Below are 25,478 nucleotides of genomic sequence, written 5' to 3' on the forward strand. Positions count from 1 at the left end.
GAGCGGCGCGGCCCGGCCCGGCCCGGCCCCCGCGGCCCCGGGCGCGGCCCCCGGCGGCCGCTCCGCCCGCGCCCCGGGGGGACCGGACGCCTCAGCGGGAGCGCCCAGTAAGTGCCGGCCCGGCCGCCCCGGCGCGGGGAGCGCTTCCAGGGGGGAGTGGGGTGGGCCGGACCGGGCCGCGGGGGTGTTCGGCTGCGCCGTCCCGTCCCTCCCGCGGGCACTGCGGGGCTGCCGCGGCCTCTCGGGGGCCGGTCCCGGCCGTGTCCCGGGCGGGCCCGGCGGGGCGGCAGCAGCGCAGCGCGGGGAGCCGGCTGTGAGCCCGCGGCTGAGCCAGCTCCGCCTGGGCAGGGGAAGGGCCCCGTACCCCGTTATCCGCCTGGAAAGTTCTCCTCGGGATGGGGAAGGAGGTACTGCCCTCAGGGCTGGAGCCCCCGGCCGGGTGCGGTGGCACTGCCCGCACGGGACGGGGCGGTCGCTGCCATTGCCGTGCGTGTCAGAGCGGGATCACAGGAGCGGTGACATTGCTGGGAGGGTCCCCGCGCCTGGGCCAGGGTGGGGTGGGACCGTGCCCCTCTCGGACGGGGAGGGTGACAGCCGGGCAGCTCCGGGGCAGCGGGCACACACGGTCCGGACTTTCCCGCTGCCCTGGAGCCTGGTCAGCTCTGGAGTAGAGATGGGGGAAGCCAGAAGTTCGCCCATTGGGAAGCCACAGCCCGTTGCCAGCAGCAACAGAATGCCGCTTCCATTGCTGAATTACTAGAGATACTTCATCTTGGTGAAGTAATGCAGAAACTATACTTGTTACTATTCTTCATCCAGAGACCCTCTGACCCATCTTCACCCCTGTGACACAAATCTCTGTTCCTGCCACACCCAAAATGAAGCAGCAGCACGGAGAGATTAAAACCAAAACTTCAGAAAATGCTCGAGGTTGGGGTCCAAAACAATTTTCTGCATCTCAGAAGTAAGCAGCACCTATCAGAGATCAGTTTGGAAATGCTGGCTTGGGAGAGAAACAAACGTGTTCTCCTTATTTGCAGACCCAGCAGAGCCCAGCAGAGCAGCCCTGGCTGTGTGAGGAGCTCTCTTGGTGCAGGCAGTGGAACAATGCCAGCTGGCAGCAGCTGAGGATCTGGTTCCTCTTCTGTTCTATTTGTGCATGGACTATGCTGGAACCTGCCAGTGATAGCTAGTAGCTGTCCCCGGCCTTACAGCTGCCATCAGAGGCTTGGAGTGTGCCCAGCCTGCAGATCAAACTTCCAGCACCAGGATGACAACTGGGAAAGGAGGGTGTTGGGGAAAGATGATCCACCCCAGTTCTGCTGTGTAAGCTGTGGGCTCTGCCCATCCTTGCACTCAGTCTCCCTATGCGACTGTCTGCAGCCTGGACCAGGAGGAGCTGGGGGGCAGAAACAGCCGTATCTGGACCTGGAAATGGTTGTCTAAGCCAGGTCAGGAACTTTTGACACAGGACTGCTTTTAGAGCTAGGTCTGTGGGCACAGGAATCCTTCAGCATGATCAGGACACTAAGAGCAAGAAAAAGAACCCCCATTCTCCCTCGACCAGATTTTCAGCTGCTTCATTTTCACGCAGCCTTTTTTGGTTTTTCAGAACTGACACCACATTCAGCTGAAGGCCTAACCCATTTTGTTTCCAAAATTCAGGAGCTGTTCAAGATCTAAAGCCATACTATACAAAGCCCTTGGGCCTGCTTCAGTCCTTTCACTCAGGCTCTTTTTCCACATCTTATTTCCTTGGTAGTGGCTTTTTAAAAAATGGGTATTATCATAATGGAAAGTTTCCCTGAATAGCACAAATTGATGGATTCTGCCTGAGCAGTTGCTTGATCTGCTCAATAATTCTTTCCCTGCTGGGCTGTTGCTGCTGCTGCTACTGGTGTTATTGTGACAATGATTTCAAATCTGTTGTATTTGTGCCCAAGTGTCCACTACACCTGAGCTCAGCTGTGGTCGGTAATGGCTGGAGAAGTCCATGGAAGCCCCGTGGTTTAAGCAGAGTGCTGGGCTTAATGGTCAGTGAAGGGCACAGTCCCCTTCATCTGCAATGAACTCGTGACCCAGCACAATGTTAGGAGAAACCAGAGCAGAACCGTTAGTATTCAAGTTTTTCTGGAAATTCCAAGGAGTTTGACAGCTCCCACAGTCTCCCAGGCAATTCAGAATTCCCCTTTGCTTCACAAAGTTGTTTCCAGGAGGTTGAGATAGGCCCTGATGTGTGGCAAGGCGTTTACCTGCTCAGGGAGCTGCAGGACAAGTGGAGGTGACTACCCCAGCTGCTGGCTGACCATGGCACAGCCTGGTGCTGCTGGCCTGGGGTGGTTTCCCTGCTCCAGTTGTTAGTGGCAGATGTTGATCACGCTGCTTCCTGCAGTTGTGGACAGCAGTCAGGCACCACAGTATGGGAACTGCTCAGTAACCTTGTCTGCAGTGAACAGAGGGGAGCAGAACAATGGCTCGTTTCTCTTTGCAGGCACATCTTTTTCTCTTCAGAGCTCGCTAACCCCTCTGTCCCAGCTGCATTCCAGCCCAGAGATGTAATGTCTGCTAAACTGCAGAGAAATTACCAGAGAACTGCTACAGAAGTTCTCAGGTCAGCTCAGCTCCAGAGGTAGCTGTGTTTTCAGGGAAGCAACTGATGATCTAAAGTTACATACAGTGCTTTTACAAACAAAGTGTGCAAATACTTTCCATAAGCTCATCCCATGGTGTTTTGCAACTCTTGATCATTTGCACAGTAGAAGTATGAAGCAATTAAAGTTCTCAGCATGAACAGATCTATCAAATTTCACAACTCCAATCCAAAATTGGACTAATTTTAAAATTAATATTGATAATTGCCAGTGCATGACTAAGCTTGAGTGGGTGCTTTCATGAGGGATTGAGAAATACTTGGTGTCTTTTGATGGAGGACTGATGCAACCCACCCTTTCCAGGGCAGCAATAAGCAGGGATGAGCAGCAGTGGGGTAATGGATACCCATTACCCCACTGTGTGTGCAGGGACTCACCACAACAGGGAGTTCCTACGTTGGGTTCAATAAAAAGCATGCTGAGATATGGATACCTCACAGCTGAATGTCATCTTATTGGGTATGTTCCCACTGGTAAGGGGATCAGTGCAGCTTTCCAAAAATTAAAAGAAAGAGACAGAAGTAGGAAAATGCTCTATCCTGGGGCAGATAGAGACCACCTGGTTCAGCCTGGGGTACACCAGAGACAAGGGCTCTGAGGTTGTCCCCACACAGATCTCCAAGTTACTGCAAGGACACAGAGCTGGAGTAGAGAGGGGAGAGTTATCACCAACTCCAGGTGAATCAGGCATGACTTTGGGGGCTCTCAGAATGCTTAAAAACCATTTTTCTTATTTTGAACAGGCATTGCAAAACTGTGCTGATGAATTGGGGAACCGTGGGAAAGATTGTGCCTGTCTCCAAGAACTCTACACTGTTCATTTGTTCTCATTCTCTCCTAGGCCAAGTCTAGTGTGGTTCCCACCCCGAAGAAAACCCATCAGAGGTGATGCTGCAGGAGAGGTCTCATGTGAGGACCCTGCATTGGAAGGGCAGCTCTGCACTTCTGTAGCTGATGGGAGAGGACAACAGCTTGGTAACAGGAGCTACCAAGAGCTGGCAGGATGAGTTACAGCTCCCCCCCTGTGCATGACTTGCATCGCAGCACCCCCAGCACGGCCAAGCCAGACCTAGGGACAGCTCTGGATGTGACTGTGCCACAAACACCCACCGTAAGCCCTGAGACTACCAGTTTCAACAGCACCAAAATCCCCGATGTGGCCAGCACTGGAGCTGGCATGAGCACCATGCTGCTTTCCTTTGGGATCATTACTGTGATTGGGCTGGCTGTAGCAATGGTAAGAGAGCCCAGCTAGGCATTCCTGTCTCTTGAGGGTGGAGGGTGGTTAGAGGTTCTAGGACTGATTTGTACTGAATAATTTATTTGCATTCTATTAAAGTCTCACACAAAACTGCTGGGAACTGATAGTTCCTGAGATTCCTTTCTTTTTAAGGCCTTTATCACGTGTTCCAATATTTCTGCAGTCTCTCTGAGGTCCAAATGGGATGCTCAGCAGGCCTAAGAGCAGCCATATGTAGTATCAGTATTTGTTTTTAATAGCAATGGGAAGTTCAGTTAAAAGGGAAAAAAAAGCAGATTCTGTTCTGACTTGTTACCTGGAACAGCTGCATTGATTTAAACCTTCTCTTGGGCCCCACAAGAAGGTTTATCCATATTAACTTTCCAAGCTGATGGTTGAAACCATGTTAGTCCCCTCTGTGGATATGGGGTAATTCTTTTTGAATTAAAGTGGCCTGAATCCATCTCAGCAAGGCTCATCTTGGACTGCATTTCCAAGGTTCTGCATGCTGGGTATCAGTCCTTGAGGGTTTGGTGTGTCACTAACCTTGTCATTAATGTTGTGGGCAGAAGCTTTCAGAGACCCCAGTTCTGGCCCCACCATGGGCAGTGCAAGAGCTCAGCTCTCCTTTTATGTAACCAGATCATTTCCCTGCCAACAGAGAACAGAAGGTAGCAGCAAGCTCCCATTCCTCGTATAAGGAAGGGCTTCACTAATGCAGCCATCAGAGGAGCCTACTGCAAAATTTCATTGCAGGCCCCAGGAGGAGTTTTTCCAAAAGCCCCTAAGAAAACCTGGAAACGGTCAAAAGTTCCCAAGAGCAGCATCCAGCGTTCCTAGTTCTCAGAACAAGGCTGTGGAGGCCCAAAGCCTCCCTTTCTTCCCAGCAGAGGCAAGTCCCTAAGCATGTCCTCCCTCTTTGCTTCTTCCCTTTGTACTGGGGAGGGGGTAGCAGCACTTCTGCGCTGTAGGAAATCTACACATGAAAACCACAAAGGGAAGCTTTTTCATCCACTCTTAAATTCCAACATGCGTCCTGCAGCCACAGAAATGCGCTGAGCTACACCTGATAATACCCTAATACTCTTACTCCTACTAACACACCTAATAACAGGCCACTGAGCACTTAGTGTTAGACATGATGTGCTGCCAAGCTCACAATGATGCATATGAAGTGTCATTTTCCTTGTCACTTCTCCCTTCCCCCACTTTGGTGCACAGTGACACCAACCTTCTCTATCTCTTTCTTGTGTTCCCAAAATTTCTCTTCTCAGCTATTCCCCATCCTACTGGGACTGCTGTAATGATGCTTCTTTTTCTTCTTCAGGTTCTGTATATCAGGAAGAGGAAGAGGTAAGTAAGATGTGTTACTGGCTGAAGGGAACTCAGTGCTTCAGAATGCAGAGCGAGCTCAGGAGGAGATGGGGAGATGGGGAGTGTAAGCAATGGCTGTGTGAGAACACTGACTGAGGCTGGGACACTGCACTCCTGGGACTGGGCAGCCCTCTGACACCAGAGTGTCAAAGACTCCTCCACAGCTTTGGAAGGAGAATAAGGCTGAGCAGGAGGAGGTCAGGGATCCTGCAAACTCACTTCACCTATGAGATGCATTAAAACATGGGAGATGGATATAGGTGTATAAAGAAACTCAGAACTCCATCATGTGGATCTCAGGTTTCAGCCATTCCCAGATTCCTGTATTTTCTTGCATCCCAGGCAGACAGCAACTGGAAGCAGCACAGTGCAGCGATGCAGCTTCAGCCCAGGAGTTAATGTCTTAATTTCCTTGCTAAGCTTGTGGCTGAAAATAGAGAGGGGAGCAGCATGCAGGGAGCATCGTGTCTTGATTCTTCCGTCTCACGGCAGGGACTCCGGTGGAGATTCATAAGCTGTGGTACCTCCTCCCTCCCTGACTCCTTGGGGCAGGCCTAGCCAGGCCAGGACTTCTAGAAAGTGCTGCTGCCCACTGTAAAATTTCCAAGCCCAGTCCCCAAGCCCAGGTCTGGGTGCAGCTGCAGGAGCAGCCAATGCTTGGCCTGTGAAAGTAACTCTGCTGGAGATAATGGTTGTGCTGGCAAACCCATAGAGAAGCAGGGGAAGATTGTGTCATCCTAACACTTGCCAAAATAGATATTTGTGGTGACACTGCCAGTAATTGCTTGTGTTTCCTTCTACTCCAAAACTCAGCTATAGCCAAAGGCAGGACTCAGTGTTTTCCCAGGAGAAAACACCATCCATCCATCTCTGAGGAGACCCTTTGAGTAATAATTTATAGCTCTGTCTCTTGGAGCAATGAGATACAAGAGTAGGAACAGTGTCCACAGGCATTACCCCCCTGTGAGAATCTCTCTCCTATTTTCTATTTATTGTTTATTATTTTCTATTTAATTTTGTGTACTTCAGCCCCAGAGTTAAAGTACTCTCAGGCCACTGGAGCTTGAAGTAAACTGCTGCTGGCAGACTGTGACATGGCAGGATGAGCTGGTGTGGAAGAGGGACAGGGGGAGAAGTCACAAAATGCCAAGCCAGTATGTTCCACTGTTTCTTTTGTCCCTCCACATAAAGCCTAATCTCTTAAGGTCCACAAGAACTTAAATCCTGATTCCTCTGTGTGTAAATGCCTGCCAACATAGATTAGCAATGGCAATTAATCCCTGTAACAGCACTCTGGGTGTCTTCCACTCCTGCCAGCTGTGTGTAGTGGGTTCTTAGCCTCACCCGGCAAGAGCCACAGGAGCAAAATCTCTGCAGCAGGAGAAACAGCCTGCAGGAAGCCTCAGCAGTGGGGTGGGGAAGCAGCCTGAGCCCTGTCCTTCTCAACCCACCCTTTCCCTCCCCTCCCACGGGCAGGTTGGAGAAGTTACGGCACCAGCTCATGCCCATGTACAACTTTGATCCCACTGAGGAACAGGATGAGCTGGAGCAGGAGCTGCTGGAACATGGGCGAGATGCAGCATCTTCCCAGGCATCACAGAGCAAGGTAGGCAGCAACCACCACGAGTGTCACACTGCAGCCACTGCTACCTGCACTGCTTTCTTACAGGGCCAAGGAGATCCTGTAGGGCTGCAGGGTAGGGAAACCGTGTAAGACCTCAGGAGGATTTCCCCATCTCTGCCAGGCCTACAGATAAGGACTTGAGAGTTTTGGAGTGCTTAGGGTGGACTGAGGAGTCAGGCAGGTCTTTGACAGGACGCTCTCTCCTGCCCAGAGCAACAAGAGGTAGGAGAAGTTGGAAAGGGCTTCTCACCACTGTTTGGGTCCAGCTTCACGGTGTTGTCTGTTACCTTTGTCACCACCACCACCATACAAAAAACCTCTTTTAAAGAGCCAGCAGGGGTAGTTGGAGCAAGTGTCTTTTAGTCAGTGACAAAGCCTGTCCTTGGAACAGACATACATTTCTTCTCATGCATTCCTCTCCAGCTGCTCTGTGTTGCCTATGTCATCTCCTGGTTTTCCTGTTCAGGAGCAGGAATTCTCCCAAACAGTTCTCAATTTCCACACACTTTATACCTTGAGAAAATCTGTAGCAAGCTTGGTGTGGGCAGAAAAGGAAAGAAGAATAATAAATACAACTGTAATTATAAAATACTTACCTTGAGACATTTTTAACCTGCTAAAGAGCACAAAGGAGAAGTGTTGGAATATGAAAGATAGGCAACATATAGAATATATTAGTTTGGAAAAGCAGGAAATGTGGTGTATAAAAGCAAAGGATCTTGTTCTCCAAGTAGCACATCCTAGGACAACATCAGGTCCCTCTAGTAGCCCACATAGGGGGCTTACTTGGAGGTAGTAAAGGGAGGGGATTGTAAGGCCAGAGTTAACCTCAGCACAGTAAAACCAGAATCATCCTCTCCAGGGACTGGCCAGCAGGATACCTCAGATCCCTCTCGCTAATGCTCGGCAAGTGCAGGAGTTTGAAGATTCAATGTAAAAAGAGAGGGGGAGTCTAAAACAACAGCTCAAGTTCAGGCAATGGCACATTTCCAGGCCTTCTTGATATCTCAAGCCTTTTCATGCTGCTTTGTATATATAAATAGTGAGACTCAGTAATCCAATGATGTGGGGATTTTAAACTGGCATGGATGTACTGACTTACTCTCCAGCCTGTTGTATTTTCCTGTCACAGCCTTGTTAATGCCTTGTTAGCCAGGCAGCCTCCCCTGGAAGGGGTGAAGGCAGTTCCAAGCGTGCAGCCTGTGCCCAAGCACAGCCCTGAGCCAAGCAGTGCTGGCTCTCAGCTCTCCTGCTCCCCTGCAGGTGCTGCTGACGAGTCAGGGAGCCCTGCAGAGACCCAGCCGCCTCGTGTTCACTGATGTGGCCAACGCCATCAATGCATGACCAGGACCTGCCCTGCTCCGGGATCCTGCTGAGAACAAGGAGGATGAAGCCAACAAAGCAGTGACTTCCCTCAAGCATGGCTGATCCACTGAGCCCAGCTGGTCACCTGTTGGTTTGTGTTACAAATGGGCACGGGAAGTGCCATCACTCTGGGAAGCAAACCCTTTGTAAGGGCAGTGGTGATTTTCTGGTGTGTGTGTGTTGCCACTGAAAGGTCCTGAGCTCCAGTCTGTGGGCTGGCACTGCCTGACACCACCTACCAAGCTTTGTGCTTAGGAACAGTGCCTGCTTTGTGTAGATTAACCTGCTGGAGCACAAGGCTGTGCTCTCCGGGTCAGGGAAGGGGAGAGGTGCACATTTCAGAAATCTTCTCCATTGGCTTTGTGTGCCCAAGGCCCGTGGAAAGTGATGGATGAGCCTCTGTGCAGTGACCACAGCTCTGGCCAGTCCTGGGTGGGACTGGTGGCAAATCCTCTGAGCCAGAAGAGCTGCCTGTCCCAGCTGAGGGGTGGCCTGGGGCACAGCAGGGAGGACACAGCCACGGGATTATCCCCTCCCAAGCCTGAGGCTGCTGGTAAATGTGCAGCAGGGTGACGGTGAAGCACGGGAAATTCCACTGGCTTTAAAAAGTGAAACAGTGAACATCTGGCTGATAACTGAAGAAGTGGCTGAATATCCCAAGTTAGAGGTACTGTATAGACAGAGGGGATTTCACACAGCTAGAGGCAGGTACTGTAACTGCCTGGCTATGTGAGCCCTGCTGCTGAGCTATGAATAACAGTGCTTGGGCCACAAAGAGGAGTTGAGCAGACCTAGGGTTCCAATACCTTTAATCCCCTCCTGCTTTGGCTCAGGGAAGTTTCTACATCGCAGAGTGTTATGCAGGAAAAAAGATGAAGCTTTGAAGTACTCTAAAAAAAGGAGAAACATATATTGGCTCAACAGCAGCCCAGTGTCTGCCCCCAGAGATGACTAACAGCTGGTTTGTACTTCCTTACCTGCCAGGACCTGCAGTCAGAGCCTTCTCTTCCTCCTGCTGAAGGGAACACAGAGCTTTGCGTTAGCCTCTGCTCGAGTTACCTGCTAGGAACAGGTAGGTGGGACTAGACAGGTAAGCCAGGGGTTTCCCTGTAGCCCTGAAGCTTCTCTCTGCCTGTGCATCCTTCAGGGCTGCAGGAGGAAGAGAGTGGGGGCCTGTTGGCTACAAGCCTTTTGGTTGGCACTGGCCCCAAGTGCTGCAGACCAGCACAGCAGCCAGGGACCAGCATCAGTGCCCAGCCACACCCTGATCACACCTCCTGATCTTTGTGTGGTTAAAGGCATTTGTCAATCAGATTTTATTCCATCCACAGCACCAGTTAAAAGGGAATCAGGGCAAGCCAAAATCTGAATGCAGACCTAAATCTTTATGCAAGGAGCTGTTTGAGAGTGGCAATTCAGGTATCATGTGCTTTGTTGCAAGTTTGGTTTGTTTTTGTTCTCCCAAATATTTTGGTTTCTTCCCCTGTGATTGTTTTTCTCATATTCATTAAATGCAGGCTCTTTCCTGGGCCCGTGCCCCTGACCCCTGCAGGGCACAGCTCCTTACCAGCCTTCCCTCTTCCACTGACACAGCTTCCCTCAGGGCAGCTTTGCAGGGCTAAATTGCTTTAGTTTTTCAGTATCCAGCTGTCTTTTTGGAACTAGGGATTTCTGGGAGTATATTAGGGGTTGGAGTGTGGAAAACAGCCCAGTCCTCACTGCCAGGAGATCTGGCAGGAGGCACTCCCAGGCTGCTGCTGTTTGCCCCCAGGGATGCTGCTGGAAGGAAGGTGCATGGGTACAAATACTCAGTGTAATGCAGATTAGGTCCTTAGAATCTGGAGTCTGTCTGTGGGTATTCCCAGTGATCAGCTGAGAGACAAACACCTCCCAACACACACACACACTTCCCAGCTCCTACAGGTGCTCACTGAGAGCAGCCACACATCTGATTTCTCCCTTCACTGCCTGTCCTCTCTCCAGGCTCTGCAGCAGCACAGGGATGCACGTGGCAGAACAAGTGTCCAGCTGTCTTAAATTGCAGAATTTTCCCCAGAACTCTCAGCATTGGAATTTTAATGGTTGTTTTAAACTCAACAAAAGGCAAGTGTGAGCTGAGCTGTTTCCTCAATGCCCTAGCCCAGTGTGTGCCCTTCTTCCAGTTCCCTGTGCTGCAGCACAACAACAAACAAACCTACAGAGGAATTCTCTTGAACCATTGTCCCTGTGATGATAGGCTTTGTCCTGTGGTGACTGCCCTTAAAGAAGTACAGATAATAAGACTAAAAGAATATTATGGGTAATTGCTGGGCTCCTACTGGAGTATTCTTTTAGTTCCATAGCACCTCCTCTCACAGTTCTTGGATGTATAATTTAGCAGAAGCATTATGATGTAATTTAATTCAAGTGTTTCTGTGTTTTAAAGCATTGAAATATAATTAAACTATTTACATGAAAGTCTAGTGTGATTGTCTTTTTCCCCCGTCACTTGCATTTTCCCACAAAATGCTGGAGTGTTTCCCCAATATCTGCTGGTTATTTGTGTGCAGTAAATTCTCCTGCTCTTTCAAAAACTGAACTAGATGTGAAAAATTCAGAAGGGGAAGCTCTGTGGGGGTCAAAGTTTAGTGTTCTACAGCACAGAAACTCAGATCTCTTCAAAAAGGCTTGTTGGAGAAGTCAGGAGGGCAGGAGCTTCCAGCTGCCAGTCCTGGGCCTCCAGAGTACAAAAAGAAATCCCAATTTATCCTTAGGCTGAATTCCTGTACAGACCAGGGGTTCAGCAGCTCACCTGCAGCTCTGCCCACACCGAGGGGAACAGAACATGATGACATTGTCAATATATTTCAGATTTGCCGCTGCCTCATCTGGCCCACAGCCCCAAATCTTGGGACCAGTTAGGAAAGCTATCAGAGGAGCTGAAGAGGCAATGCTCAGGCAGAGAATTAATTGTTTGAAAAGCTAAATAGCTGTATAGCCCACAGAACAATGTGGGGGAGAAAAGACAACTGTGGAGACTTTTGGGTGCACGTGTGAAGCAGAACTGGCTTGTGTTCCAATCAAGACACACAAAAGGATGGAATTAGGCACCCACATTTGGGCTTAGGAGCCTATCTGGTTTTCTCCATTTGTGATTCCTCATACTCATTATTTCTTGTTTCCATATCAATCTGGGGCTGTTCCTGAATGACCAAATTTTTGTTTAAAATCCCCAAAACACTCACCTTGTCCAGCAATGTCTGTTTGTGTGCTGAAGGTGCTGCACAAGGAAGAGGCAAAGCAGGCTTTTGTTTAATACCTTTATTTAAAACAAACTTCAAGGTTAATTTGCAAGTTGCCAACACTCTCTGTGCTTTCACCAAAACCATTTATGGAAAACTTCCAAACTTTGCTAGACAACAAACCTCGCTCACCTCCTGTGATTTAACTTACTGCAATGACCTTTTATTTTTGGCCAAGTCAGACCAAAACTGCCTGAGCTTAAAAAAAAACTTGATGTATACTTGCCTCGAGGTAGGTCTGTCTATACAGAAAAGGTAATTAACTATATAGGTAATAAAAATGTTTATAATTTCAAAGAAGACAATCCAAGTGATCCAGTGAGAGATCCCAGCTCCCTGAAGATGTCTGGACTTCTGCCCCTTTCATAGACATTGACTTCCATTCTAATTCTCTGTGTAAACATGGAAGCTGAAGCTATGGGCACACAGAAGAGCTCCTAAAAGAGTGGAATTCTGTTTGTTCTCCTGCAGCACTTGCATTTTCATGGAAACAAGTTTTTTACTGTGGTTTTTCAGCAGAGTAGTAAGAGGTAGCAAAGACTAGATTTTTGGGGGATTTTTTTAGTTTTAAGAGAAGTACTTTGCAGGTACTTCCCAAAGGAATACTGCTGACCTAAAGCAGATGGATTTACTATCTAGCCAAGGCAGTTTGCACCCCTATTCCATGCCACCAGCTGAGAAAGGACTGTCTGATGTCACAGGAAAAGCTTGAGTCTTTTACAGATGTAATCCCTAATCCATTTAGAAGCTGAAGTTCCAGTCTCACACTGCAACAGCTATTACTCTCAGGTAGCAGGGGTTAAATAAATAGGCAGCACAGCCTTGCAAACAGACACTGAACCTGCCAATTCAACTGGAAATCAGGCACAGAAGTTGGTAAAACATTTTGGTCTGCTACTGGAGTGGCCTTTGAATGCAGACATAAACTGCAGCTGAACCTGTGTGTGCACTGGAGAGCAGCAGAATTCCCCTTCTCATGTAACCATCAGCAGCACAGACTCACTTGTGTCACGTCCCACCTGGAATTATCCCCACAGCACCAGCTGGGGGTCAAACTCCTCCTCGTATCTGGCAGCACAGCTCATCCCATAGCACAGGATTTAGGTCAGTCCCTGTGATCTAATCCATTTAGTCCTTGATTTCTCTGCTATTTGGTAGTGGAGGCACAAAGATTAGCTGTGATGCAGTTTTCTGCTGTGACCACCAAGCTCCATACACAAGAGAGTTCCCTTAGGGCAAATCAGACACCACACAGAATTAGGACTGGGAATCTCATCACTACTAAGCAGAATTAATGGGATAAGGACTCATCAGTACTAAACTGGGTGGACTGAACAAGATGACCTAAAAAGAAAAAAAAACACTTTTCCCCCATTATCTTTCCAATCAGCCCTTCTTAATTCTGCATACATTTTCTTGTGTTAAATAAATACTTGCCAAGGGAACAGAACTCTGATGAAAAGATAATAAATGAGTTCAATATATACATCCATTTCATGGCTTTCTGCTCTGCACCACCATAAATTTAAAGCAAATTATGTTCTGTTTAAATATTTAACACTGTAAAGCTAGCCAATTTTACATCCTGTCAGAGATAATTGAAATACCCACTTTGTCCCTTTAATAGGCAGGCAAAACATCCAGGAGATGGAAAATACCACCGGGATTTCACTATTTGCAACTGGATATTGGAAATACCCTCAATTCCTCAGAATTTAACAAGTTCAGCTCTGACACCAAAAGCACAAAACCTGCAAACAGTGTGAAACAGAGCAGCCAGCAACAATCTCAAACCAACTGGCTATTGCTGTCTCCCAAAACTAAACTATCAGCAGCTTTCATTTGCATAGTTGTGACACTAGAGGACCTCACACACGCATGTTAGGGACTGAACTGGAATAATTTAAATGTAATCCCGAGGCTCTGCAAGGAAGCAACTTTTGTAGAACTGGTTCCTTAAAAACACTCCTTTGAAGGGATCAAATCCAGTGGCTGTGACTAAGCTTGTGAGCACTGTGCACTTAGAGCTGCTATCCAACTCAGGGGGAAAGCCACTAGGCCAGAAGATATAGAAGAAGGCCCTGAGCTGTTCACATAACAATTTTTGTTTAAGATAAACATTTCAGAATCAATCCCTAAGACATCAGGGTGCAAACTTTCCCCTAAAGCATGCAAGTTACTGGCCACTGGGGCAAGCTGGAAATGCCATGAAGGCTTTTCTTTCTGAACTAGTTAATAAAGGACTCAAAGACTGTCTTTCAGATGCAATCCCTATGGGTAACACAGCAAAACTTAACTGGTGGCACTGCTCCATCAGTCTGCCAGAGGTGATACAGCAGACAAGCTCAGCCATTGGCTGTGTAATAGATGTGTAAATACATTTCCTTTCCTGTATCTGTAATTGCTGAGTCAACTTCTGTTGAAATACTGCTCTCTGTGTCAGGGGAAGGCACCAGGTTATACAAGTATTTTAAAGAAAAATTGTTAGACTCACAAAGGATATACTACAAACTGTAAAAGGCAACTCTCCAACAAGGCATTTGCCATTTCTTCCTCTAAATCCTTGTTTGGGTGTTTGGGGTAAGCAAGTCCACAGGCAACAGGAGAGAACTTGGCTGAAATTATCACAAATGAATCTCAAATACAACATTGGAAGTCCTGTTTGCTTTCCAGTCCTCTGGCTTCAGCAAGACATGAGCAGGTGGGACTCTACTGAGCTGCAGCAGGGATGTTACTCAGACATCTCCTAAGACCAGTGGTTTTGCCAGACCTGGAACCAGTGAGGCCTACAGGAAAGATCACAGGAGAGAGAAGGTTACAGCATTGGGTCCAGGAGCCCTGCTGCCCAGTACTCCTTACAGAGCCAGTAAAACATTGAGAGGTGACAAGGATCCATTCCCCAACAACACTCCCATTGCTCTCCTATCAGCTCCAGGCTAAATGGAGCTCCTGACACAAATGGCTGCCCTGGCAGCAGGGCTCAGCATGAGGTACTGAGGGCCCAGAAGTGACAGTCTTTGTCAAATTGTCTGGTTTCTGCTCTGCAAACACTCATCAACCACCTGTGCTGACAGCAATTACATATTTCCTCAAATCCTCATGAGACACCAAGTACCTGAAGTGCCCTACCCAATATTAAACACCAGGGAAGTAGATGTGCAGAATGTCTGGAAGTGGGGTGAGTGGGGAATGTTTCTGGCTACACAGGCTTGCTGTGATCTGTACCTCACCCTGGCTTTCAGGAGAGCTGAGGTGACCATTGAGGCAGCAGAGGAAACAAAGTGAGACAAGATTTGTATGAGAAAGAATTCAGGAATGGCAAGATAGACAAAAAAGAGCAAGATCCCAAGGCTGCTTCTGGGCTTTGCACTGGCTCTTGGAAATCTGACCATAAAGCAACCTCTTTCCCCCTCACACCTACAGTCCATGAGCCAAGAACAGTTATTCAGACAAAACACATCTGCCACTGTGGCTTAGGAGCCTATGAAATGAGATTCATCAATCCTTCAGTAATGGTACACACAGAAAAAAAACCCCAAACACTTCTTGACTCAGAAAAATGGAAATGTGAATGCTGGAGTTGTGATTGGCAGAATCTACAGGTAGCAACACAACAGAGCCTGATCCATTAACAAATCCTGCCTGCTCTTGGATAACCTGAAGTCCCCCATAACCAGGGGTTGCCTTGGGAAAACCAGGGCTAGATCGCCAGGCTAAGGGCATGGAAAAAAAGCCTGCTGGCTTTAAAGCAGCTCTCTGCCCCACTGGAGGCTTGCAAATCTTGCATATTTCTAATTCAGCTCTGCACATATCTTGATTTTCTCCATAACAGACTGAGAGACAGAGGCAGTGTTTATTTCAGTAATTCACCTGAATGCTGCAGACACAAAGCCCAGGGCAGATCTTTTTCCCCCTCAGAGCTGTGCAGTGTACAACCTGCAGGATGAGCAGGTTGGACATCCCTTCCCATCCCCTCCCTGGTGCAGCACCTTAAAAATCCTCATCTGGAAGGGAGAAACCCAAATCACCAAAGCCCTCAATGACCAAAGCTCTGGCTGTGTCTATAGCAGAAGATGATTATGAGATCACAGACTCCTAACAAGTCTCAGAGCAGCAGCCTCCTGCATGAGTAGTACAAAAACTTGCAGGCATATAATACCCCAGTTAAACCCAGAGCCATAGAATGGGTTAATCCTGTCTGCAAGCTGCTACAGCTGCACTGTGCTTGCAAACAAGCCCCAGGATCTACAGTTTCCACTAAGTCAGAACAGCATGCTTCCCCTTTCCTTTTCCAGTCAGAAGTTTTAAGCCAGGATTACCACTCCATCTCAAGCTCCTGAGTAAATAACTTAAGAACTTTTCCAGAGGATTGCCTGGTTTCATACTGTACATATCCCCAGTGATTTCCTGGCCCTTTTTTTGTTCTCAGAGAAGTGCAGATGCTCCCCAAGAGCAGAGGTCCCCTCTGCACGCCGGGGTCGGGCAGGCGCTGTGGCTGGGGCTCACTATCGTGCTCTGCACGGCCGTCTCCCAGCGACCGCAGCATCCGCTGATCCCGTCCCGTCTGCCGCTACCTCACTGCAACAGCAGGGAAACGGATTCCTGCCGTCACTGCCCCGGGCCCCACTCAAACTGAAAGGAAGAAGAAAGTACCTGCACTGGCTGTGGTTTGGGGTGATGTTTAACTGTACCAGAGGCGGCAGCCGGGCCGGAGGTGAGCTCATCCCCTGTGAGCTGCGGCTCCGCTGATGTCAGCGCACAACTCCGTGGCAGGAAGCGATACGGGAGCAGGAGCCCCAGAGGAAACTGAATTGAGCAACTGAGGTTAACTCCTCTGGCATTTAATCATGTGGCTTTTCCAGGGACTTTCTAAGAACCCAGGGCTGGGCTGGGCTGCCCAGCGTCACTTTGCACACCAGTGGCAAGAGGGAGCAGCTGTGCTGCCACATGGCAAACCAGGCAACATCTGCCTCCCCTGGCCCCTTTCTCCCTCTCCAGGGAAAACATTTCATGAAGAGCTTCCTACAAAGCCCACTGAAGGTAGGACATGGATGCACACAAGATTTCCTGGAATCCACCTCAGTCCTGAATGATATAGACTCAGATTTGTATTTTTGCAGGGTTCAGGTGCGGTTGGGGCTCTGTGTGGTGCACCTGTACATTCCTACAACAGTGATAACAGTTATCTGGCATCTCATATCTCAGAAGCTCAGATAAATTGGAGCCCTCTACAGAAGCAGGCCAGTGCCATCACAGTGCTGCTGAGGCACTTCTGCCAGTGCCAGCCACTGTCAGAGTGATCTGCCTTAGACTACAAACCAGGAAATAGACAGGAAGACCATCCTGGAAGCATTCTGGAGTTATTCCAGCGTAATAAAATGTCCCAAATACCAAGGGATCTTCTATTCATAAAGTCTTCCAGGCAAGACACCAACAATAAACTATTTTTACTTTTTACAAACCAGCCAGACAATTTCACTGAGCTGTACCTCTACCAGCAACCAGAACCTCAGATGTGTGACTTCTTGGAAAGACAGACAGACAGATTTTCTTCTTTTTTCCTACCTCCACTTCTGCTGAAGCAGTCACAACTGAATTAGATGGAAGAAAAACTTTCCAAATGCTCCTCTGTTTATGGGATTTACCAGAACGATTGCAGCCAGTGCTAGAGCCTTGTGCATGGTTGGCCAGAGCGCTGGCTCCACTGTTTAGTCTCGTGTAATTATAATTATTTAATTTCAAACCTTGTGTGGCTGGTGCAGAGTTCAAATTCGAGTCACTGCTTTCCAGAGGATTCCCACCCTCAGATTCTCCTTCTTGGACCACTGCTTGAGGCTACAAAGAAAAACACCACAAATAAACAAGTCCCCCCCATGCAAAATTAGGTATTGAAAGACAAAATTGCAAATATGCAAAGTAGCTGGATTATTACTTAAACAAGACTGTGCAGCCCTGACAGCACATCTGTTTACCACAAACTCCTACATCCAACCAAGAGCACACACCAGGGTGTACAGTGTCCACACAAACTCACCAGACTCTGAATAGCTGTCAGAATCCAAGATAAACCATCCCATTACCAGCCTTGAAAAAATCTGCCCATTATGCAGCTGTGGTGATTTCTTTTATTATCACAAATATTTTTTATATTTCAGGTTATTCCCCTGTCTTGACCAGCTAAACATTTTGTCTATTGAAAGTTAAAACCAAAATGAGTGTTCTTTTTTCTTCTGCTTCCCCCAAAAAATTCTTCAGCTGTTTAATTCTGAACTGAAACATCAGAATACTTCACTAAGCAAAGTTAAAATGACACATTTTGAAATGTTAAAAACTCTAGTTCCTCCTTCTTGTCTTTGAGATTTGTCAGTCCACAAATGACACCAGCAGAATTCACTGGGTAAGTTTTGTTCTGGAAGACATGGCCACTTCTGCCTCTGATGGCTTTCCATAGAGCTTGAGGATCCCAGTTTGCACAGCTGGCTGCTTTAAGCACTGGTAACACAGGCCTCCCTAATCCGTGTATTCAAATAACATAATATAAATGGGCTTAAGGAAAGCAATAACCTTTGAGCAAGAGCAGTGTGCTGGGCTAGCCTGTTACCTTCTCACCTGGATTGCAGAGAAGGAACAGATTCATGGAACAGCTCCCTTCTCTGGGATATTCTGTACAAGGCTTGCAGTTTCCCACTATGCAGGAAATACCTGCATGGCAAGGTTACAGTCAAAAATACTTTTGATTTTTCCCATTATCCTGGCACTTCCTTGCTGGTGAACATTTCCTTCCAAGCCTTCTGCATGGTCCTTCCTCCCAGGCTGCTCTGTCCCTCTGGTTCTGCTGAACCAGAAGTGTTCCTTTCCCTCTTGAGCACTCCTGAGCCACCACAGCTGTACAACAAACCCATGGATTCCTGCAGCAAGTGCACAGCTTGGGTTTGGATCTAGCAATTTTTGTGATACACACTAAATAATGGTTTGTGGCTGTTGTGGGGTTTTTTAATCACTCCTAATGACAGGTAGCATACCATTAACAGTTTACAGGACTGAATATCCTTATTGATTAAAAACTTTTGTCTTGTTTTTACACCTGAAATGTTTTATTCTTAGCTACTAATTCTTACTAATCCTTTGTTTGCGGCATAAAATAGTCTCCTGCTGGCAGGACTCAAAACTTTCTTCATTCATTAAAATCTCTCTTCTAGCTTAACTTTAAGTTTCTTTTTTTGAGACAAACTGTTATGCTAAGCAATTGCTTCAGTCTTTCAAGTCTCCTAGGAAGACAACCTCTGTAAGAAAAGATAGATGTCTGGTCTGCCATTATATATAGCCATTATATAGCCCAAGAAAGTGCTATACTGTGGAAGTCTGGTATGTCTTGAAGTACAGCATCTCCCCCAGGCTCTTTTGGAGGCCATCAGGAAGGCACTCAGCTTCCCTAATTATTTCCAGGCTACCAAGGCTGAAAGAACATTGTGGCAGACACAGGGCCTGAGAAGGGCAAACACAGCTCAAAGTTCCCCAGGATCTGTGACTGGAGAAGTGGGAAAGGACTGAACACCATACTCACCCACTTGCGGGGTCTCCCTCTTGGCCTTTTCCCAGCAGAAGGATCTTTCTTTATTGAGAACAAAAGGGGAAAAATATTGTCAGCTCTCAGATTTGCTGGACATTGTGACTAAACCACTAAACATGGCAAGGTCTGTATAAAGGTCTCATCTCACAAGTAGCAGAAAAAGCAAAAGCTGGGCATAGAAGACAGTTGAGGAGGAAACACCTGCCTGACTGCACTGGTTGTGATTATTTGGCAGTGGTGGAGAAGAAACACTGAAAGGAAACTGCTGAACAGGCAGTAACAACACAGGAAGGCTGGGAGGTGAATAAGGACTAAAACCACAATAACTGATTTGTCCAACAGAGGCAATTAAAGTTGAGCTGAATTAGGGTCAACTTTCATTATCTTTAAAGTAAGAGAAACATCCCTGCTTGTCTCTCCAGCAGTGCTTCTCTCCCCTGTAAATGAGTATAAACCATTTCCTCTCACCATTCCCCCAGTTATAGTAGTCAGTTTCTTGCTTCCTTTTGGCCTTCCTCGTGGTTTCTTCACTGGCTGTGGTTCCACACCATCCTGTGGGATAACAGCTGTGTTTCCACCATCCTCCTGGGATAAAAAGAAGAAACCATTTAAGCAGGATGATCCCTGACACAATTTACATTCTCTCATTCTGGTTGGACTGTCTCACCCCACTAAGAGCACCCAGACCCCTAAATAGCTGGTTGTTTCTGCTTTTCCAGCTGTGAAGTGCATTAGAAGATGATCAGCAATACTCCTACCTCTTTGTCTTTTGGGCTAGGGAAATGAGTAAGTTCCAAGAACTCTGGCCAAGGGACCTTGCCTGTTCTGTCCAATTACTGGTGCAGACACAGAGGGTGATGACATGTGAAAGTCTCCAGGCTAGAACAGAGACCTGGTCAGCCTCTCTCACACGTGTCCTGGCTGAACTGTCACTGCCTGTCACATCAGAGGTGCCTCTGAGGCCAGGAGCTGAGATTTCCCAGGCTGCAGATCCTGCTGCTGTCCTGGGTAGGAGGATGACATCTACCATCTAGGCATCTACCAGAGAACACCTCTTCTTCCCTTGTCCTTGTTAGCAAGCAGCTTTCCCAGGGCTGCCTGCAAATCCCATCAGGCTGCTGCCATGACATCCTCAGGCAGCTTCTTGGGATGAGATGTTCCCTCACCTGTGGCTTCTTCTTTGGTCTCCCCCTCTTCCTCTTCATGCCCTCGGTCAGTGTAGATGCGATGGGATTCTCTGGCCCCTCGTTGCTCATGCTGGCACTCTCCACTGTTTGCAGATTATAATCCAACAGGTTATTTTTTCTGGACTGGGAAAGAAAACCTTCCTCCTCTTTTTTGCTTTATCTTATTATGGATTCTCCTCTACCTGCAAGGCTGAAACGATGAGAAAGAATCAGGCATGGCAGCTTGCTGTGGTTTTCATCAGCTGCAAGAGTTCAGGACCCAGCAGACATATACAGAGCATAACTGTGCTCTATAAATATTCTAGAACCATTCTTTTACCTGGCCTATTCCTCAGCTTTCTGAGGCTTTTGGCCAAAGCAGGTGGATTGCTCCAGGCATGGACTATGCTGGTACTTGCATTTGCCTTTCCCTGTTTAATCTGAACCAAAAAAAACAATGTCTGCAGCTCTCTGAACTCCACTCTTTGGTGGCTTCCTCTGCCCAAAGAGGAAGGAGGTGGGAGATAGTGGTGGTGAGTCATAAATGCACCAGTCAAGGATAAAGCCTCCTTTGGTGCTCCTATGCTGTCAAATACCAAAGCTAATCCTGAGACCAAAATCTACAGCTAAGAGAGCCTTACATGAGAATGCCTGAGAGAACAAGTCCCAGGGTACAAAAATCTAAGAAGTCTGGCTCTGGAGCCACCCCTCACGAGTTTGCTCTTAGTTATTGATTGAACAGGCACTGTCTGGAGAGATGGCCTGACCCCATTCAGTGCACTCAGCCCTTGGTCCTACACGAGGTTCACTGTTTTCTACGGGACAACACAAACCCCTAGACCTGGATTTTGTTTGGATCTTGAGCACTAGCTTGTCTGCTGGAAATGTGAATCAGCAGGCTTGTCAGCCTCCTCCCTGGCCCCAAGCTCTGCTTAGTGCTGGCTGTGGCTGGAATGAGCCCTGATCCAAACTGTTTGCTCTAAGAAATAACCCAGATCATGAGCTGCTCAGAGTACATAGGAAACCAGTGACCTTCCCTGCTTCTGCCTGAGGTGTCTCCTCTGGCTTGCCTGCCAGAGAAGGTGGAGGTCTGACTGCGAGCCTCAATACCCTCACACCCCAAAGCAGGAAGAGGAAGGGAGATCTTGACCAGAACCTCAGCAGAAACCTGAATCCCAGGCACATCAGGAAAGGTGGAAGTCACTGGAGTTTTGCTTGCGTGCGAGTCAAAACCTAGCCAAGGGTCTGAGCTCAGCCCACTTACAGCACCTCCAGACCCTGCATTTCCTTTCCTTCTGGCACACAAGGGAGGGCTGAAGAAGATGGGAGGAGATAAGGAGGCTGAGCTTGGCTGGACAGAGGCCAAAAGTGCTGGCTGAATCCTCTTTTGCTAGTAGTTCTTATCAGAAAACAACCTGCTGAGAATAGAGCAGTTAGGAAAGCAGCATCATTTATTGCTCAGGAAAGCAGGAGTATCTAGATGAATCATGCATTTCTACCTTTTCTGCAAAACCATCACCTGAGAATTTATTACTTTTTTTTAAACTCTTCATTTTACCTCTTTTACTACTTTTTTTTTTCTTTCTGTTAAAAGAAAAATAACAACAGCAAGCTTAAAGAGCTCTTTACCCCATTGGCCTTAAACACTGCTGAGTCTCCAGGTCCCTCCACCTGAGACAATAAAGGCAGTACTAAGTAAGAGCACAGTTGCACCACATAGAAGAATGTGACTTTTTTGTTCAAAATAATGCTGGAGGGCAGCAGCTGGCCTCAGTTCCAGCTCATGCATGAGCAGCCCTACAAAGACAACTCCCTGGATAGCCCTTTGTGCACATTGTTGGGCCCCAGCTCACAGGTGCTGCTGCACACTTGGCTTTTCTATCAAACCTTCTGATCAGAGGGTGATGGAAAGACTACAGCTCGGGTCTCTGAGTTCAGGCTGCATCTGGAGGAGAGGCAGTTAGGGGAAAAAAAGTTTCTATGTGCAAGTCACGCACAGTTGCCACCAAGTCCCTGAGAGACAAGCAAGAAACACTTGCAGTCTCTTTCAGAGAAGAGCTGTGCTTTTACAGACACAGTTTTGTAGTCTGATCAGAAGTTCAAGTTCTAAAGATGAGAGGACCTTAACTGAGAATGACAACAAATATTCTGCCCTCTGGCTAGCTACAGTTCCTTGAGCCTCTGTTTTCTGCTCAGAATTGGGGTTCAAACAGGCTGGTGCCAGCATCTGGAGCTGGCTGTGGCAGGAGCGGGTCACTGAAGCTCTGGACTGCCCTAGGAGGAGAGAAGCCCTAGTGCCTCTTCCCAAAGGCAGGTCTAAGCCAGGCCTAGCTCATGTCACACACATCTGCTCCTGGATCAGCCCAGTGTGCTGCAAAGGTGGCTTGGAACCTCCAGAGCCAGAGCCTTCCCTCAGCTGCCAGTGGAAAGGGAACAGATCTGGCCATAGGAATGGACAAGTGTGAAAGTGCTGGCCAGACCCCTGAGCAGAGATGACAGTGGCTTATCTGGGGGAGGCTCTGCTGATAAGAGGTGGAGTTAAGCATTTTCTTTCTGTTTTTCAGTCTCAGCTTGCATTCTCTGCTTGGTCACCACAGGCTGGACATGTAGAATCTGACAGTCAGACAGATGCAGCAAGGAAACTTCCAACTTTCCTCCATAGCCTAACACAATGTGTGCATGTGTGACAGACACCGAAGCCACTGCTCTTACTGACAACTTCTCTCAAGAGTTCGCTGTAACTGACCTGTATGGAATCCAAATTTTGCATGTCATTATTCAAGTGGGAGCAACTACAGTGCACAGAATTCATTTTTTCCCAGATGCAAAAAAAGTCAGTTCTTGCACAATGATTTTTTTGCTAAACTAATACACTCTACAATGCCTTTAACATAGCTGGCCAGCTTTCTACAGGCAGGACTGCAGTCAAATGCCAGAAACTGCCAGGAGATAGCAGTTGCTTTGTACATCTCTTCAACCTTTCCATCACCCACCAAAGGCATATCCTTCTCGAAGCCTGGTGTGAAAAGGAAAACACACAAGGAAAACTATACAAGCATCAGCCTTTAGGGCTTCCGTCAGCTTTACGTGACTCAAGCAAGATACAGACAAAGCAAAAGCACCCACTGCAATTTTACTTCAAATTTCTCAACAACTTTCCATGTGTAAGTATCAAACCCCAAACCAATACTGAGCTGCACAGCGTACCAAAAGCCAAGTAAACCTTCCAGGGTCACTGCATTCCCTGCTGGCATTGGAGCTAGCAAGAGCTAAAGCCCAGTCCTACACTGTGTTCACAAGGGCACACGACCTGAAGAAGTTAACCAAATATTTGTGGGCCTTAGATCACCTTTATGTCAGCCATATACAGTTTTGCAAATGGCACAGGGATGTGAATGGTTTTGGCAGTATGGAGACCTCTGTGTTGCACAGACATCACCTAAAAGAAAGCCTCATCTCCCAGATGCATTCCCAGGCACTTGGCAGAGGGCAGGGAATCTTCACAGTTATAGTACTTGACACCTGATTTAAGTCCTAAGCTTAAACAAAGCCAGTTTTCTCATGTCACAACTGCTCAGGAAAGAAAAGTTCCTCCTGGGGGCAATGCAACTGTAGCCTAACACAGAGTATTGAACAGTGTTCTTGAGGGACTTCTCCCTTTCTACAGACTACAGAGGAAGCCTTGGGGGTGAGGCTGTTGACTTGGGTGGGTAAATTAAACAGCAGAACCCCTCCCTGCTTGTTTCCTCAGGGAGGTTAGATTTCAGGCTATGTCCTTGGGAGAAACATGGTATAACACAGGGATACCTCAGACATTGCACTAAACCCCCCAAACCATGCGTGTGATTCAGTGCCAGAAACGCTTCTCTGGCTGCAGTGCTCACTTACAAAATAAAAGCTTGCAAAGCCTTTTACAAAGCATAATAGGAGTGTGATTATAAGAGACCCTGCATTATAGCTGAACTCCATTGCTGTCTCTGTAATAACATGAAAAAATATCTCCCAAGCACAACTCCCACTTAGCAGCACAGCACCATTGTGCTGCTGTCATGTGTGACAGCAAACCCAGAGGAGCTTCACTGGCATCAATGTGGTCACTCTTTATTCCCTCTGGTAAAAGATGGAGGGAAAAATTTGGCCCAAGCTCTGCATCAAGCAGAGGAGGATAAAAGACTTTGTTAGTCAAGACATCTAAAGAAGAGCACTAAGAAGGCCAGGCAGGGAGAAAACTCATTCCAATAACTGCAGCAATAACGATCTGTACTCGTATTACGAGAAATTACTTTCACCTTCCGAGAAATCAAATGCTCACATCTTTTCAGATCTCACGGTAGATCAAGATATAACACAGCTCGTTGTGGTTCCCCACGGACAGTTCTACCAGAAAAGCAGGATAGCCAAGCACTGGAACAGCTCCCTTGGGGAAGTACAGTGGCAGTAACACTCTGGCAAATACGCCTTTTCTGCCAGACTTTTCTGTAAAAAGAGGAACTTATGGGCTACTAAATCAAGTTTGTGGCAACAGAAGCTAACTGCCACTGTCTTATAAATCATTTCTCAAAACCATAACTAACCTCTCTATGTGATTTCCCTGACTACTTTGAGTGACTAAGTCTAAAGCTTCTTTGATCTCATGCTTAAATGTCTCCTAGTTCCTTGCCTGTTAGGTTTTGGGTTTTTTTAATGAGTAATTTATTGTCACTTGTTCTTTCATCACCAAGTCCTTCAGCAGCAACATTTCTCTTTCCTCCATATTTAAACTCTACCAGATTATACATCTCCCTCATCTTCCCTTGCTGAATAAACCAGCACATTTGTTTCTTGGATGTGATCGTATCTCCTGATCATTCTGGTTGTCATTTACACCCTTTCCAATCTGATCTCAACACTTTGAGTATGATAAAGATTCTTGCTCTCAAAACTATTTTAAGTGAGGACAGCTTGAATCTGAGAAGCATGGGCTAAGCAACACTTCAGTGGGGAAAATTCAGTTCTTGTGTAACGTTAATAGCATTGGCTTCCAAAATGATTCAACCAGCAAGCTATTCCACCACCTCTAGCATATCCTGACTGATAAAATACCCAGGTCAGAAGACAAACTATTTCAGTTTACAGAGGAGAGAAAGTACAGGAACCATACAGGCTTCCACACTTCAGTTCTAGAGACTTGCTCAAGGTCTGAACGAGAGTTTTTGTAGCTCAACAGA

General features: G+C 47.4%; 2 protein-coding genes across 12 annotated transcripts in view; one reads left to right on the forward strand and one right to left on the reverse strand.

Annotated features, from left to right (window-relative positions):
- The first annotated feature begins 23 nt into the window (after window positions 1–23).
- Window positions 24–10,711, forward strand: C12H3orf18 (chromosome 12 C3orf18 homolog). 9 transcript variants are annotated; one of them, XR_001523945.1, is made up of 6 exons: window positions 3,655–3,888; window positions 5,219–5,244; window positions 6,742–6,871; window positions 8,153–9,326; window positions 9,586–9,673; window positions 10,238–10,711. XR_001523945.1 is itself a non-coding variant. In XM_015641352.2 (5 exons), exons 2-5 carry the CDS (start codon window positions 3,655–3,657, stop codon window positions 8,231–8,233), a joined length of 471 nt encoding a protein of 156 aa, XP_015496838.1. In that variant the 5' UTR covers window positions 24–107; window positions 3,493–3,654; the 3' UTR covers window positions 8,234–10,711. The 9 variants fall into 9 exon arrangements, 4 of the variants coding, with proteins under 4 accessions (XP_015496838.1, XP_018863683.1, XP_015496839.1 ...); XM_015641352.2 differs by adding an exon at window positions 24–107 and having other exon boundaries at window positions 3,493–3,888; window positions 8,153–10,711; XM_019008138.2 differs by adding an exon at window positions 794–964 and having other exon boundaries at window positions 3,493–3,888; window positions 8,153–10,711.
- Window positions 10,712–11,539: 828 nt separating this feature from the next.
- LOC107210488 overlaps window positions 11,540–25,478 on the reverse strand; it is a 51,836-nt gene continuing 37,897 nt past the window's right edge. For 2 of the 3 annotated variants that reach the window (XM_015641380.3, XM_015641383.2), the window contains 6 exons: window positions 20,475–20,482; window positions 20,272–20,375; window positions 19,574–19,690; window positions 19,100–19,147; window positions 17,280–17,370; window positions 11,540–14,321 (listed from right to left, as the gene is read on the reverse strand). In XM_015641380.3, coding sequence (XP_015496866.1) covers window positions 14,245–14,321; window positions 17,280–17,370; window positions 19,100–19,147; window positions 19,574–19,690; window positions 20,272–20,375; window positions 20,475–20,482 — 445 coding nt within the window. In that variant the 3' untranslated portion in view covers window positions 11,540–14,244. The remainder of the gene's footprint in view (window positions 14,322–17,279; window positions 17,371–19,099; window positions 19,148–19,573; window positions 19,691–20,271; window positions 20,376–20,474; window positions 20,483–25,478) is intronic. The other variant, XM_015641382.3, reaches the window with a different exon arrangement.

Source organism: Parus major, chromosome 12, assembly GCF_001522545.3.
Source record: "Parus major isolate Abel chromosome 12, Parus_major1.1, whole genome shotgun sequence".
Classification (NCBI taxonomy): domain Eukaryota; kingdom Metazoa; phylum Chordata; class Aves; order Passeriformes; family Paridae; genus Parus; species Parus major.